The sequence below is a fragment of the Heptranchias perlo genome, chromosome 24 (assembly GCF_035084215.1).
Source record: "Heptranchias perlo isolate sHepPer1 chromosome 24, sHepPer1.hap1, whole genome shotgun sequence".
NCBI lineage: Eukaryota > Metazoa > Chordata > Chondrichthyes > Hexanchiformes > Hexanchidae > Heptranchias > Heptranchias perlo.
This window is the reverse complement of record NC_090348.1, coordinates 33075946-33090277: the sequence shown is the minus strand read 5'-3', so window position 1 is coordinate 33090277 and position 14332 is coordinate 33075946. Positions and strand designations below refer to the sequence as shown.

At 40.3% G+C, this 14332-nt stretch overlaps 1 protein-coding gene across 3 annotated transcripts in view; it reads left to right on the top strand.

The window, feature by feature from the left end:
- sema3d (sema domain, immunoglobulin domain (Ig), short basic domain, secreted, (semaphorin) 3D) overlaps positions 1-14332 on the top strand; it is a 265383-nt gene that overhangs the window by 130262 nt on the left and 120789 nt on the right. For all 3 annotated transcript variants that reach the window (XM_068005026.1, XM_068005027.1, XM_068005025.1), the window contains exon 4: positions 13685-13747. In XM_068005026.1, coding sequence (XP_067861127.1) covers positions 13685-13747 — 63 coding nt within the window. The remainder of the gene's footprint in view (positions 1-13684; positions 13748-14332) is intronic.

Genomic DNA, 14332 nt, shown 5'->3' with positions numbered 1-14332 from the left:
TGACACATGTGGGAATCACTTGGGGATTTAAACCAAGGACAAGGCTGGGAACCTTGAATGTCGAGGAACTTTCCTGAAAGTTTTGCAGCCCTCTTACATAGGGGGGCTAATGAAGTCAGTAATATCTTCATTCGTGGAGGGGGATGAATTCGGCCAATTTTCTGTCTCCTCCAGGCATGCAGTCACCCTAGATACACTCTTAGTGGTGCAGCTGCCTGCCATTGATATGTAAATTTAAAGAGTCTTTGACCACGTGAATTTTGGTGGGGTCATCAGCAGAGATTGCAAGCAAGCATATCTTAGTACTTAGTGCTGTGACTCAGTGGCAGCACTTTCACTCCTGAGTCAGAAGGTTGTGGGTTTAAGTCCTACTCCAGAGACTTGAGCATAAAATCTAGGCTGATACTTCAATGCAGTACTGAAGGAGCGCTGCACTTTTGGAGGTGCCGTCTTTCAGATGATTCGTTAAACCGAGATCCCGTCCGCCCTCTCAGGTGGACGTAAAAGATCCCACAGCACTATTTTGAAGAAGAGCAGGGGAGTTCCCCCGCAGTGTCCTGGCCAATATTTATCCCTCAACAAACATTACTAAAAAAACAGATCATCGGGTCATTATCACATTGCTGATTGTGGGATCCTGCTGTGTACAAATTGGCTGCCGCCTTTCCTATATTACAACAGTGACTACACTTCAAGAATACTTCATCGACTGTAAAGCACTTTAGAATGCCTCAAGGTCATGAAAGGTGCTATATAAATGCAAGTCCTTATCTGGGGATGTTACCACCCTCATTGATTTTCAAGTCCATCTGTTTTTTTTAATAGCTAGGCAAATTTAAATCAAGTGAACTAAGGGTCGGATTTGGCCTGGTCCAAACAAATGCAAAGACAATTGGTCCTCTGACCAAGTACAAAGCTCATCTCTGTGTGCTGCTGTGAATTTTAATCCCTTTACTTAAAAATAATATGTATTATATTTTTGTATCTACATACTCAACACTGCTCAAAGAAAGCAATGATACAGCATGTAAATTCTTTGGGCGGTATCAAATTTATAGACAGTAGGATAGAAGTTACATTCTGCAGAGCTCCTTCTGATTCACTTGTCAATATTTAATATACTGGCAATATGAGTGGCATTTTGAAAGACCTGCAGTTTTGTTTTCAGTAATAGGATTTTGAAAGATCTTAACCATGTTGCCTTTATGTTTAGACAGTACCTGCTTTTATTTAGGCAGTAAATTGATGGTAGACAACAGTATCAGCGTATCCAATTTGTGACTATACTTAAATGCAAAGACCTGTGCCTGCATTATATTTGCTTTCTAGATCTGTTGCTGAGTAAGATCTCTCATGAGGCAGATTCTCTGGTCCAGTGTTCTTTGAGATAATTTGTTTTCTTTGTTTCCTTACCCTTCCATCTGTAGTCTTGTGTTCAGTCATAATCACTTCATTTTAACACAGTAGTAAACGTCCGTTAAGCAGTTTATAAGCCAATTATGGTTTGCTTACCCTTTCTATTAGAGGAGGGGTATCTTAACTCAATCAAGCATATTTTAGCAGAGCTGTCCCTGAATATAAAATAACTCTGTTTTCTTTCAATCAGAGGTTAATTTTTTGCACTGAATTTGATAATAGTGAAACTACTTATCATCATAGATTTAGTGCCAAGACAAGCCGTTTAGAGCTTCATGCTGGGCAGATTTGTTAATGTACTGGCATACAAAGTTCCATATTGCCCTGTTGAGAAGCAGAACCTTTTTTCTTCTTTTTCTTTGCTGAGATGAAATAAAAATAAACTGAAGGTCATGGGTGCCAACTTATTCCAGGAGAAAGGCTTATCAAACCTTTTAAGGATTGCACTAAATTGGGAAAATACAACGTTTCAGTTTTTTGGCTGATTCAGCAAATGGCAATCTGGTGTCATTCCATCAGCTGCTTAGGGTGTCTATTGAATACTTAGAATGGCCCTGAACATCTCAGGCTGGGCAGATTTGTTAATGTGCTGACAACAATGGCCTTCACATGTTGCCTGTAACTAAGAGCTCTTATTCCTGGTAAGGCATGCGAGCTGATATGACAATATCGCTGCTCTGGAAAGATGTTATGTTGTATATATTCACAAAACTGCTTTAAGTAGGTGATGGTACAGCATGCCCTACCAAAATGCTGCACTTGAAATGGTTGAACATGGTTTTGTTCTCATGATTTACCACATAGTGAGCCCCCATTCTCAGCTGAGCTGTTCGAAGGAGTCACTGAGGTATTTAGCCTCCCCAGAGGAAGCGAGCATAATTCAGAGGATTAGTTATTCCATCTTTGGTACTTATGCATTTCTTAGCAGCCAAATGAAGCCTATTGCTATCATTTGAAATTTAATAGCGCAGCTAATAGTTCCTTTGGTTGTCACTACTGTGAATTTTGAAACGTTCAGGGCCTCAGTTAGGTGTAATTGGACGAACACATAAATACAATGACTATATAATTTTTGAAAACTATGTAAGTCTGAGCCAAACCAGATCGGCCGTTCAGCTGGCTTGGCTCAAGAAAGTACAGGGGCCTAGGAACAGGTTATCTCCAAGGTCACTGATTTGCAGTATTCATGGAAAAATGGACGGAATGGCAGAATATGATCTCCAATACACTGGCAAAAAATCCTGGAACATCCCATGTAATTAAAACAAAATTTAATTTATTCCATCGCCACAAACCAGTCAGTCTGGTTATAAATGGATAAATGTGTGTAACGTGATCTGCAAAACACCAGTAAAAATTCTGGAATTCCATCCAGTTAAAATGGAATTCTGCTTATTCAGTCACGAGAAATATTGGCCCTGGTTATCAGTCACCATTTTATTTGAATCATGCAGGAAAGGATAGAGGGAGAAAATCAACTTACAAAATAAATGAATCAAAAGCCTTTTTCTGAGCATTGCTCTGATATAGCATTACCCCAGATGTTGGCCCACCCACTTCTTTTGTTGGCCTGATACAAATTTTTACAGTTTAGATGGGGAGAATGACTCTTGAAGTAATGCCAATTTGAAGTGCAGTTGACATGACCACACAAATAACGGTCAAAGTTCTCAACATATCATTTACACAAATTGAAAGGGCTGACTTCGAATGAAACAATCATGTTTTTGACCATTTTGCAATAGATTCGATTGAATTTCATTAGATTAATTATTAATTCTAATACAGAATAGAAACCAATTCCTTTGAAGGCACATCTCTATCATTTAGAATTAATTAATAGCTTAAATTGCACCGTTAAAAAAACAAATTCTTAGCCTAGTTTGCTTTGGCTCATGGTTTATATTCAAGCCTTGAATTTAGGCCTCCCCATGGTCACTGTCAGAGCATGATACTGTCGACTTCCTTTTTTCCTTTTGATAGAGTGCGCTGTCATACAATTCCCCATCTAATCCTCCACCCAAGAGGTTCTGAAACCTGCCCAATAAGTGAGGTGAATTTGAATGACATTTGGGCTGATATTCAGATTAATGACATCGGAGCGTATGAACAGAGTAACATAGGAACAGGAGTAGATCATTCAACCCCTCGAGCCTGTTCTGCCATTCAATTAGATCATGGCTGATCTGTACTTCAACTCCATTTACTCACCTTGGTTCCATATCCCTTAATACCCTTACCTAACAAAAATCTATCGATCTCAGTCTTGAAAATTTTAATTGACCTAGCATTCACAGTGTTTTGGGGGAGCGAGTTCCAGATTTCCACGAGCCTTTGTGTGAAAAAGTGCTTCCTGATTTCACTCCTAAAAGGACTAGCTCTAATTTTAAGATTATGCCCTCTTGTTCTGGCTTCCTGCACCAGAGGAAATAGTTTCTCCTTCAAATCCCTTTATAATTTTGATGACCTCGATTTGATCACTCTTCAATGGAAGACAAGCCAAGTATATGCAACCTGTCCTTATAACTTGACTCTTTAAGCTCTGGTATTATTGTGGTGAATCTGCACTGTACTCCTTCCAAGGCCAATATATCTTTCCTGAGGTTCGGTGCCCAAAACTAAATGCAGTACTCCAGATGGGGTCTGACCAAGGTGCTGTACAAATGAAGCATCACCTGCTCACTATGACTTCCAATCCCCTTGAGATAATGGGCCAACATTCCATTAGCCTTTTTGAATATTTTTGTCCATTAGCTTTTAATGATTTGTGTACATGGACACCTAAATCCCTTTGCTCCTAGTGTTTCCCCAAAATATTCCGAATCATCTTTCTCAGATCCAAACTGGATGACCTCGCACTTTCCCACCTTGTACTCCACCTGCCATAGTTTTGCCCACTCACTTACTCTGTCTATGACCCTTTGTAACTCCCTGCTCCCATCCACATAACTTATTGTGCCTCCTAACTTAGTGTCATGTGCAAACTTGGATATAGAACTCTTTATTCCTTCATCTAAGTCATCAATATATATGATGAAAAGCTGAAGCCCCAGCACAGATCCCTGGGGAATACCACTTGTCACATCCCGCCAATTAGAGAATGAACCCATTATCCCTACCCTCTGTCTCCTACCTCCCAATCAATTACCGACCCATGTCACAAGGTTACTTCCAATTCTATATTTTCTTATTTTTGCAAATGATCTCTTGTGCAGAACCTCATTACATGTCTCCTGGAAGTCATACAGACAACACTTATAGACACTCTCTATCCACCATGCTAGCGGCCTGCTCAAAAAATTCAACTAAATTAGTCAGACATGACCTACCCTGCATAAATGACTTTCTTTGATCAGCGGATACTGTCTAAATACCTAGTCACTCTGTCTCTGATCATAGATTCCAGTAACTTCCCCACAATTGATGTTAAACTGACAGGTCTTTAATTACCTGATTTCTCCCTCCCTCCCTTCTTAAATAATGGAGTGATATTTGCAATTTTCCAATCCAAAGGCACAATTGCTGAATCTAGAGAGCTTTGGAAGATTATGACTAATGCATCTGCAATTTCTTTTATTTTACTACCCTGGGGTGGAGGCCATTAGGTCTTGGAAATTTGACTATCTTAAGTCCCATTATTTTCTCCATTACCATTTTTTAAACTTATATTAAATCCACTAAGTTCCTCCCATTAACTTATTTTTAGGTTCCCTTTTATTTTGTCTCCTTTCTCCACTGTAAAAAATGAATATAAAGTATTCGTTTAACAAGTCTGCCATTTCCTCATTATCCATTATTGTCACATCTGCATCCATGTTTAATGGGCCCAAATTCCCCTTTACTGCTCTCTTTATCTTAATATATTTATAAAATCTTTTGCTGATGGTTTTCATATCCCTTGCAAGTTTTTATTCATATACCTTTTTTACACCTCTTATTGCTTTCTTTGTATCCCTTTGCTGCTTTTTATAGCTCTTCCAGTCTGCTTGATTTCCACTTTTCCTTGCATTTTTGCAAGCCTTTTGTTTAAACTTGATACTGTCTCTTACCTCATTTGTTGACCATGGTTGCCTAACTACACAAGTGAAGCCTTTGCCTTTTAGGGGTATGTACAGGTTTTGTATCATAGCATCATAGTATGGTACAACACAGAAGGAGGCCATTCGGCCCATCATGCCTGTGCCGCCTCTTCAAAAGAGCTATCCAATTAGTCCCACTCCCCTGCACTTTCCCCATAGCCCGGTAAATGTTTTCCCTTCTAGTATTTATCCAATTCCCTTTTGAAAGTTACTATTGAATCTGATTCCACCACCCTTTCAGGGAGTGTATTCCAAATCATAACAACTCGCAGCGTAATGGGCATACCAAATACTTCTTCAAATATTTCCCACTGTTTTTTTGTAGGTTTTCTCATGTAATAGTTCATCCCAGTTTATTATAGTCAATTTGCTTCTCATCTCATCTCCTTTCACCCTCTGAAACCTAATATCAAATTAATTTGGATTATGGTCACTATTTGCAAGATGCTCCCTTACCATCAGATTGAGAATTAATTAAATACAGCTCGTTACTCATCACTAAACCCAGTATGGTCTGTTCCCTTGTCAGTTATTATACATATTGGTCCGGAATTTGCTGGAGTGAGGCATCTTGCAGTGTACCCGGTTAGTTAAATCTTTTCCTGCACCGTTCAGCTCAAAAATCTTTTGCCCTGCAAGTTGCTGGAAGTGTGAGCTGATAACAGTGCAGCGAGGGCTTGGTGAACAACCAAGTGTATCTCCTTAACCAATGAGATTTAAGGATTGAGAAATAAACAAAGGAAGGACTGAAAAGGAGGCTGAATTAGAGTGGGTGAATTCAAATTGGGTACAAAAAGAGAAGGAAAGAAAGATTGGATTAAGAGAGAGAGGGGAAAAAAGAGACAGAAAGGAAAAGTAAGAAAAAAAGTTAAAAATTTGAGATTTTTAAAAATCTCCAACAACAATTCACTACCTGAAGGAATGAGACTCCATACTTTCAATTGTTCACTTTCTGGGCCAGAGAGGTTGATTTGCAGTCATTAACAATTATCACCTCATTACTAGCGTACTTATGCTATTAATTATTAGATTGAACTTTCTGTGGCAAGTTTAAGTTGCAAATGCAGCAACTTCATGCAACTCAAGTGGAGGTTAAGGGCGAGATGCCATTTTTGCGAGGCTAACGGAGGAGCAGTGCAAATCAGCCAGCAACTTGTGGCAATTTGCAATTTACGGGGTATCTCTTCCTCGCCACAAGTTGCTGGGCGATTTACACATTAATAACGGCGTGCGTCATTCATAGGCCATTATTTTTTCAGCAAATTCCAGCACATTGTTCTAGAAAACCGTCACAAATACATTGCTTTTACTATTTGAGCTGTTCTGCTTCTCCCCATCTATGTGGAAATTAAAATCTCTCATAATAACCACTTTTTTTTGCAACATGCTTCCCTGATCTCCATATTTATACATCCCCCCTACTGACGATCAGGAGGTCTGAAGATGATTCTTACCAGAGTGTTGCATTCTTTGTTGTTCCTTAACTCTACCCATGGTGTTTCTACTGCCCTTTACCGAAATCCCTTCTTTCCACTGCTGTAATTGTGTCTTTTATCAATATTATTACTCCCCCTCCTTTCCCAATGTCCCTTTCCTTTCTAAAGATCCTATAGCCTGAAATAATTACCTGCCAATAATGCTCAGATTGTAGCCAGGTCTGTATAATAATTATTATATCATACCTTTCAAGCTGAATTTTTTCTTCTAATTCACTTGTTTTATTTCTAATGCTACCCTGGGTTATGGAGTTTAATACAATAATGGGGCTACCAGATCACCTGGATAATACAGTATTTAAGGGAAATTGCAGAATCTGAAGTTTTTCAGCCAGCAGCTGTATTTTCTGAAGCATCTTGAACTCCTAAAAAGTGACTTTGTATTCCGAATTACTTTTTTTTCAACTATTCACAGGAAAGAAGAGTGATTTTTGCAGCAAAGTTAGTGAAAATATATGTTGTCTAACACTAAATCCATTAACTCTACAACAGCTAAAGAAGAGGTGTTTGTTAATTTTAGGTGTTAGAAACATCAACAGTGACATTTATCCTGTCATTGGAGGTATTTTTCTTGGTGCTTAATTTATTGTAAAAGAATATGATGTATTTAAGATAATTTGCTCGTAGATTTTCTGTGACATTCCTGCCCCCAGTCGCTCTCTCTGCCTCTTCCCTGATTTGTCGGTGTGATCTTTTTCCTGTCTGATAGTGCTGTCTCCCCATCGCTGATCTCTATTTTTCTTGTCCCTCTCCTCTTTCTTTCTTTCTCTCTCACTCTCTCTCTCACAGATACAGATACATACACATGCACACACTATGGACCACAGACACACTCTATCCCTCACTACCGTAGACACAGTCACTCCAACTCGCACACTGTTATTAACATGCAGACATTTCAACGTCACACTGATACTAATGCTTCTATTGTGCAACCCTGAATTAAATTTAAACCCAGGGTGAAACAGGGATTCTTGTGGATCTCCTAACTTTTTTTTTATTCGTTCATAGGATGTGGGCATCGCTGGCAAGGCCAGCATTTATTGCCCATCCCTAATTGCCCTTGAGAAGGTGGTGGTGAGCCGCCTTCTTGAACCACTGCAGTCCGTGTGGTGAAAGTTCTCCCACAGTGCTGTTAGGAAGGGAGTTCCAGGATTTTGACCCAGCGACGATGAAGGAACGGCGATATATTTCCAAGTCTGGATGGTGTGTGACTTGGAGGGGAACGTGAAGGTGGTGTTGTTCCCATATGCCTGCTGCCCTTGTCCTTCTAGATGGGAGAGGTCGTGGGTCTGGGAGGTGCTGTCGAAGAAGCCTTGGCGAGTTGCTGCAGTGCATCCTGTGGATGGTACACACTGCAGCCACAGTGTGCCGGTGGTGAAGGGAGTGAATGTTTAAGGTGCTGGATGGGGTGCCAATCAAGCGGGCTGCTTTGTCCTGGATGGTGTCGAGCTTCTTGAGTGTTGTTGGAGCTGCACTCATCCAGGCAAGTGGAGAGTATTCCATCACACTCCTGACTTGTGCCTTGTAGATTGTGGAAAGGCTTTGGGGAGTCAGGAGATGAGTCACTCACCGCAGAATACCCAGCCTCTGATCTGCTCTTGTAGCCACAGTATTTATGTGGCTGGTCCAGTTAAGTTTCTGGTCAATGGTGACCCCCAGGATGTTGATGGTGGGGGATTCGGTGATGGTAATGCCGTTGAATGTCAAGGGGAGGTGGTTAGACTCTCTCTTGTTGGAGATGGTCATTGCCTGGCACTTGTCTGGCGCGAATGTTACTTGCCACTTATGAGCCCAAGCCTGGATGTTGTCCAGGTCTTGCTGTATGCGGGCTCGGACTGCTTCATTATCTGAGGAGTTGCGAATGGAACTGAACACTGCAATCATCAGCGAATATCCCCATTTCTGACCATTAAAGTTCATATTCAGATTTATTAACTGTTTGATCATTTTCAGGTGTTATCACTGCATTTACAAGATGTCAGAACGGAGAAATTCAGAAAAAATCCTTATAAAGTGACTTAGGAACTATTTTTAAAGCACACAGTTTGTGATGTTTGGAAGTGAGCTTTGTGTGACCTCTACTACATAAAGAAAACTGGTCTTTTTTTTAAAAAAAAGCATGATAGTAACATTTATTAGAAAGGTGAAAAATAATAACACATTTCTATTTTGAACGGTCGCTGCTTAGTTACTTGACGAGGCTATATTTTATGCTTCGACCATCACAATAAAGACTCTCATTTTCTTGCAATCTTCCTTTGCATAGCATCCTGCAAGTTCAGCTTGCAATAATGTGCCAGCTACTGTATGCCAAAGGCAATCAGTGTCAGTATCCAATAGCACAGTCTTTCTTTGTCCTTAACACTGATGTCAGGAAGTTTAAAAAAAATGCAAAACCACAAAATGCATCGATGGAACAACTCTTTTTAAATGGAAAGAATGTTGAATAAATTGAAAGCCAGCAAGATTCCATGTCTCAAATCAATTCTCCTTTGGCTCAAACTCAGTGTTTTCTAACAAAAATAGTTCTGTCAACTGGAAAAAATGATACAGAGAGGGATTGTATAGCACACTGTCAAATAATTTGTCCAATGAACTGTTTTAAAATGCTTTGTCCTATTATGAAAAATATATACACATATAGACCAAGATGGGCTTCCCAGTTAATTTTATGTTGTAGATTTTAATCTTTGGCACTTTTTGGAAGTTACTTATATATTAAATAGCATTGAAATATATTGCTGTGTGTAAGTTTTCAGAATTACTCAACTACATTTTCAGTGATAGGTTTCAGGTTAATTGAGGGACGTTCTTCAGTTTGTTAGAGATCTTTGTGAATTTAAACAATGGAGTCTGGCACTTAACTCCTGTTTTCTTTTGAATAAATTAAGTTATTTACCCCATGCATTGTTTCAGCTGCATCAATGATTCAAGAAGTACAATAAATCGTTTTTCAACTTTTAGTGATACAAATTCTAATTTGTGTTTAGAAAGATGCAGAGAAATTGTGGAATTATTTTAAAAATTTCCTTCAGGAAAAATACATACATATCATCATACTGTTGGTATTATTAGTGGGTAAATGCTTAACACATTCATGTGATATTCTTCTATCTGCTGTATTATTTTAAACAGGGTAACACCTTCGCTAAAATAGCAGACGGAATATTACAAACACATTAACCCGGAAGAAAGACAGAGTTTGCGTTTATACAGTGTTCTTCACATCCTCACGACATCCCAATGTGCTTCACAGCCAAAGAAGTGCTTTTTAAAGCGTAATCACTGTTGTAATACAGGAAAATGCAGCAGCCAATTTGAGATCAGCAAGGTCCTACAAACAGTAATGAGATAATTGGCCAGATAATCTGTTTTAAGTGATGTTGGTTGAGGGATAAATGTTCACCAGGACACCAACAATACTTCATTGTTTTCATCCACCTGAGAGGATGCAAGCATCCGCCTAAATTATTAAGTCTTAGAGTGGGGCTCAAACCCACAACTTTTTGACTTAGAGGCGAGAGTGTTGCCACTGAGCCAAGGCTGATACCTGTCTTAGCTAACAGTGCTTTGATACCTAGGACCAACTAACATGGTTTCCATACTCTGGAGACGACACGCTGTTAAAGATAAATATAATTTGACATGGTTTCTGGAGTTTGACTAGAAATTGGCTGAAATATAGAATTTATCATTCTTAAAATCACAATACAAAACAGATAACCAGTAAAACACAGGGGCTCGACCTCCATCCATTTATAATTGTAAACAATTTTACAACACCAAGTTATAGTCCAGCAATTTTATTTTAAATTCACAAGCTTTCGGAGATTTTCTCCTTCCTCAGGCAAATGTTTCAAGAGCTCCTTGAAGCCTACGCATTTATACATATTGAACAATACATGGTGTTTACAGACTGCCCCTGCAACTGCCCGTTGCCAAGGCAATCACCGTGTTCAGACAGAGAGGTGTTACCTGCAGAACCCCCGAATACACATTCAACAAAAAAACAAACAGGGAAAAAAAACAGAGAAAAAAAAACACAGAGAGAGGCAGAAACATCCGGAAGGCAGAGAGAGCCAGCAAATGACCCATTATATTAAAAACAGATAACATTTGTTCGCTGGTGGGGTAACGTGTAGCGTGACATGAACCCAAGATCCCGGTTGAGGCCGTCCTCATGGGTGCGGAACTTGGCTATCAATTTCTGCTCGACGATTTTGCGTTGTCGTGTGTCTCGAAGGCCGCCTTGGAGTACGCTTACCCGAAGGTCGGTGGATGAATGTCCATGACTGCTGAAGTGTTCCCCAACTGGGAGGGAACCCTCCTGTTTGGCGATTGTTGCGCGGTGTCCGTTCATCCGTTGTCGCAGCGTCTGCATGGTCTCGCCAATGTACCATGCTCTGGGGCATCCTTTCCTGCAACGTATGAGGTAGACAACGTTGGCCGAGTCACAGGAGTATGAACCATGCACCTGGTGGGTGGTGTCATCTCGTGTGATGGTGGTATCTGTGTCGATGATCTGGCATGTCTTGCAGAGGTTACCGTGGCAGGGTTGTGTGGCGTCGTGGACGCTGTTCTCTCGATATGTATAAATGCGTAGGCTTCAAGGAGCTCTTGAAACATTTGCCTGAGGAAGGAGAAAATCTCCGAAAGCTTGTGAATTTAAAATAAAATTGCTGGACTATAACTTGGTGTTGTAAAATTGTTTACAATTGTCAACCCCAGTCCATCACCGGCATCTCCACATCATGACATCCATTTATAGTCAAGGGATGGAAAAATTAACCCCAAGTGGAGATTTATGTACACTTGACTAAGGCTCAAGTAAAGTATTTTGTTTCTCACCAATTGTTTGTTAATTCATTCATTTATATCAAGTTGGTAAGATGGATGGTGCTGAGCAAAGCAACTATTATTTTTGCACAAAAGCAAAATACTGTGGATGCTGGAAATCTGAAATAAAAACAGAAAATGCTGGAAATACTCAGCAGGTCAGGCATCTGTGGAGAGAGAAACAGAGTTAAAGTTTCAGGTAGATGACCTTTCATCAGAACTGGAAGAAGTTAGATTTAACAGATAATAAGCAAGTACAGAGCCAGGGAAAGGTGGGGGGGGAGGAAGAGGAGGGGAGGAAAGAACAAAAGGGAAAGTCTCTGATAGGGTGGAGGGCAGGAGTGATTGAATGACAAAAGGGATGATGGTGCAAGGCGAGGAGGGTGATAATGGTACAAGTAAAGAAACAAAAGATGGGTCTAGAGGAGCTGTAAATGGCAACAACAGAACCATTACCAGCACCTGCTGTCCAAAAAAATGGGAGCAATGGTTATGATCTGAAGTTGTTGAACTCAATGTTGAATCTGTAAGGTTGTAAAGTGCTTAATGAAAAGATAAGGTGCTGTTCCTCGAGCTTCCGTTGAGCTTCATTGGAGCAGTGTAGGAGGCCGAGGACAGAGAGGTCAAAATGCGACGGAGAATTAAAATGGCAAGCGATTGGAAGCTCAGGGTGCTGCTTGCAGACTGAATGGTGGTGCTCAGCAAAGCGATCATCCAGTCTGTATTTGGTCTCCCCAGTGTAGAGGAGACCGCATTGTGAGCAGCGAATACAGTATACTAAATTGAAAGAAGTACAAGTAAATCGCTGTTTCACCTGGAGGGCGTATTTAGGGCCCTGTATGGTGGGAAGCGAAGCGGTGAATGGGCAGATGTTGCAAGTCCTGCGTTTGCTTGTGAAGATGCCGTGGGAAGGGGAGTGGGTGTTGGGGGTGATGGAAGGGTGGACCAGGGTGTCACGGAGGTAACGGTCCCTTCGGATTGCTGCAAGGGGAGGCGAGGGGATGATCTGTTTAGTGGTGGCATCACGCTGGAGGTGGCGGAAATAGCGGAGGATGATCCGTTGAATGCGGAGGCTGGTGGGGTGGAAGGTGAGGGTGGGGTGGAAGGTGAGGGCGGGGAGACCATATTGTGGTTCTGGGAAGGAGGGGAAGGGGTAAGGGCAGAAGTGTGTTCTTACTTCATCAAATTGAACAACATCATTTGTACAGTGAGTTAAAAATAACCCTGAAAATAAAACCCAAAGAAAATAGTATATCATGAAGCCAATGGCTCAGTATTGGGACATTTCCATCTACTATCCTTACAGGATGTTATATGGTCAAGACCAATTGATCCGTTTATATTTTGTTCCCAATTATTCCCCTTTTCTTCTCTTATCTCCTGAAAGCAGTGATAAAGTTCTATGGGTGAAGGTAACCCTTCAGTAACTCTCCTAATTGACCATTCCTCATGCGTAAGCCTAGACCTATCAGCTGGCTATTTGATCCAAGCCTGATCCTTTCTTCATCCAAGGTTCATGCATTTTCCAGTTGGGTTCATAGGATATCAATCAGGAAGTGAACTCTGTTTGATTATTTCTCTCCCCTCACTGGCATGGGGTGGGGATTGAGGCCAATCATGGTGCCCTTACTGCAGTCTTGGTTGAGATCAACTAATTGAAGATCAAACATGGGAGCTACCTGCTCTGTATAACTCCACACCACATTAAGCCATCAACTTATCCACTAAGTTATAAGGGAAACTTAACTCTGATTGTATTTCAGGATTGCACGTACCCTTATTTCTTGAAGAAAAGCAGCAAAAAAACTACGTAGTATACTGTTCACATCTTAAAAGGATAATTTTGTTTTACAGATTCACTGGCCTGGAACCAAAGAAAGAATTGAAATGTGCAAGCTAACTGGGAAACATCCCTTTGTAAGTATCACTGTTGTGTGTCCATTTCATTATTTTAATTTCTTATTGGAAGAAAGATTGCTCTGCACTGTTACACCTATGCTATGTAATTTTTGATTGGATAATTCAGATTTAAATATCCAATGAAATAATCAGACACCAGCTTTTTGATGAGATATCCCAGATCTAAGTTGCTGGTCCTTTGTGTATTACATGGTGTGTCAATCATTACTCATTGAGAGAAGAGGCATGTGTACTTATAATGATCGAACGAGATGTAAAGTTGGCTAAGTGCAGCAGCGTCTGAATGAAAATATGTGTGGGGCAAAATGAAACATTGCGAATGTTGAAAATCTGAATTAACAAGAGAAAGTGCGAGAAATATGCAGTAGGTCAGCCAACCTCTTAAAACAGTAAAGACGGTTTAACTTTTCAGTGGAAATTTTCTGTCAGAACATGTACTTGAGTTGTGTTCTAGTAATTCTGAGAAGACCATGTAATTATATTTAGATTGGCATGTACTGGAGTGAGAAGGTGAGTTTAGAATATTTGTTTTGTACAGGGGAACAGGGAATACAATTTTTACAATGAGTGCAGGACTCCTTT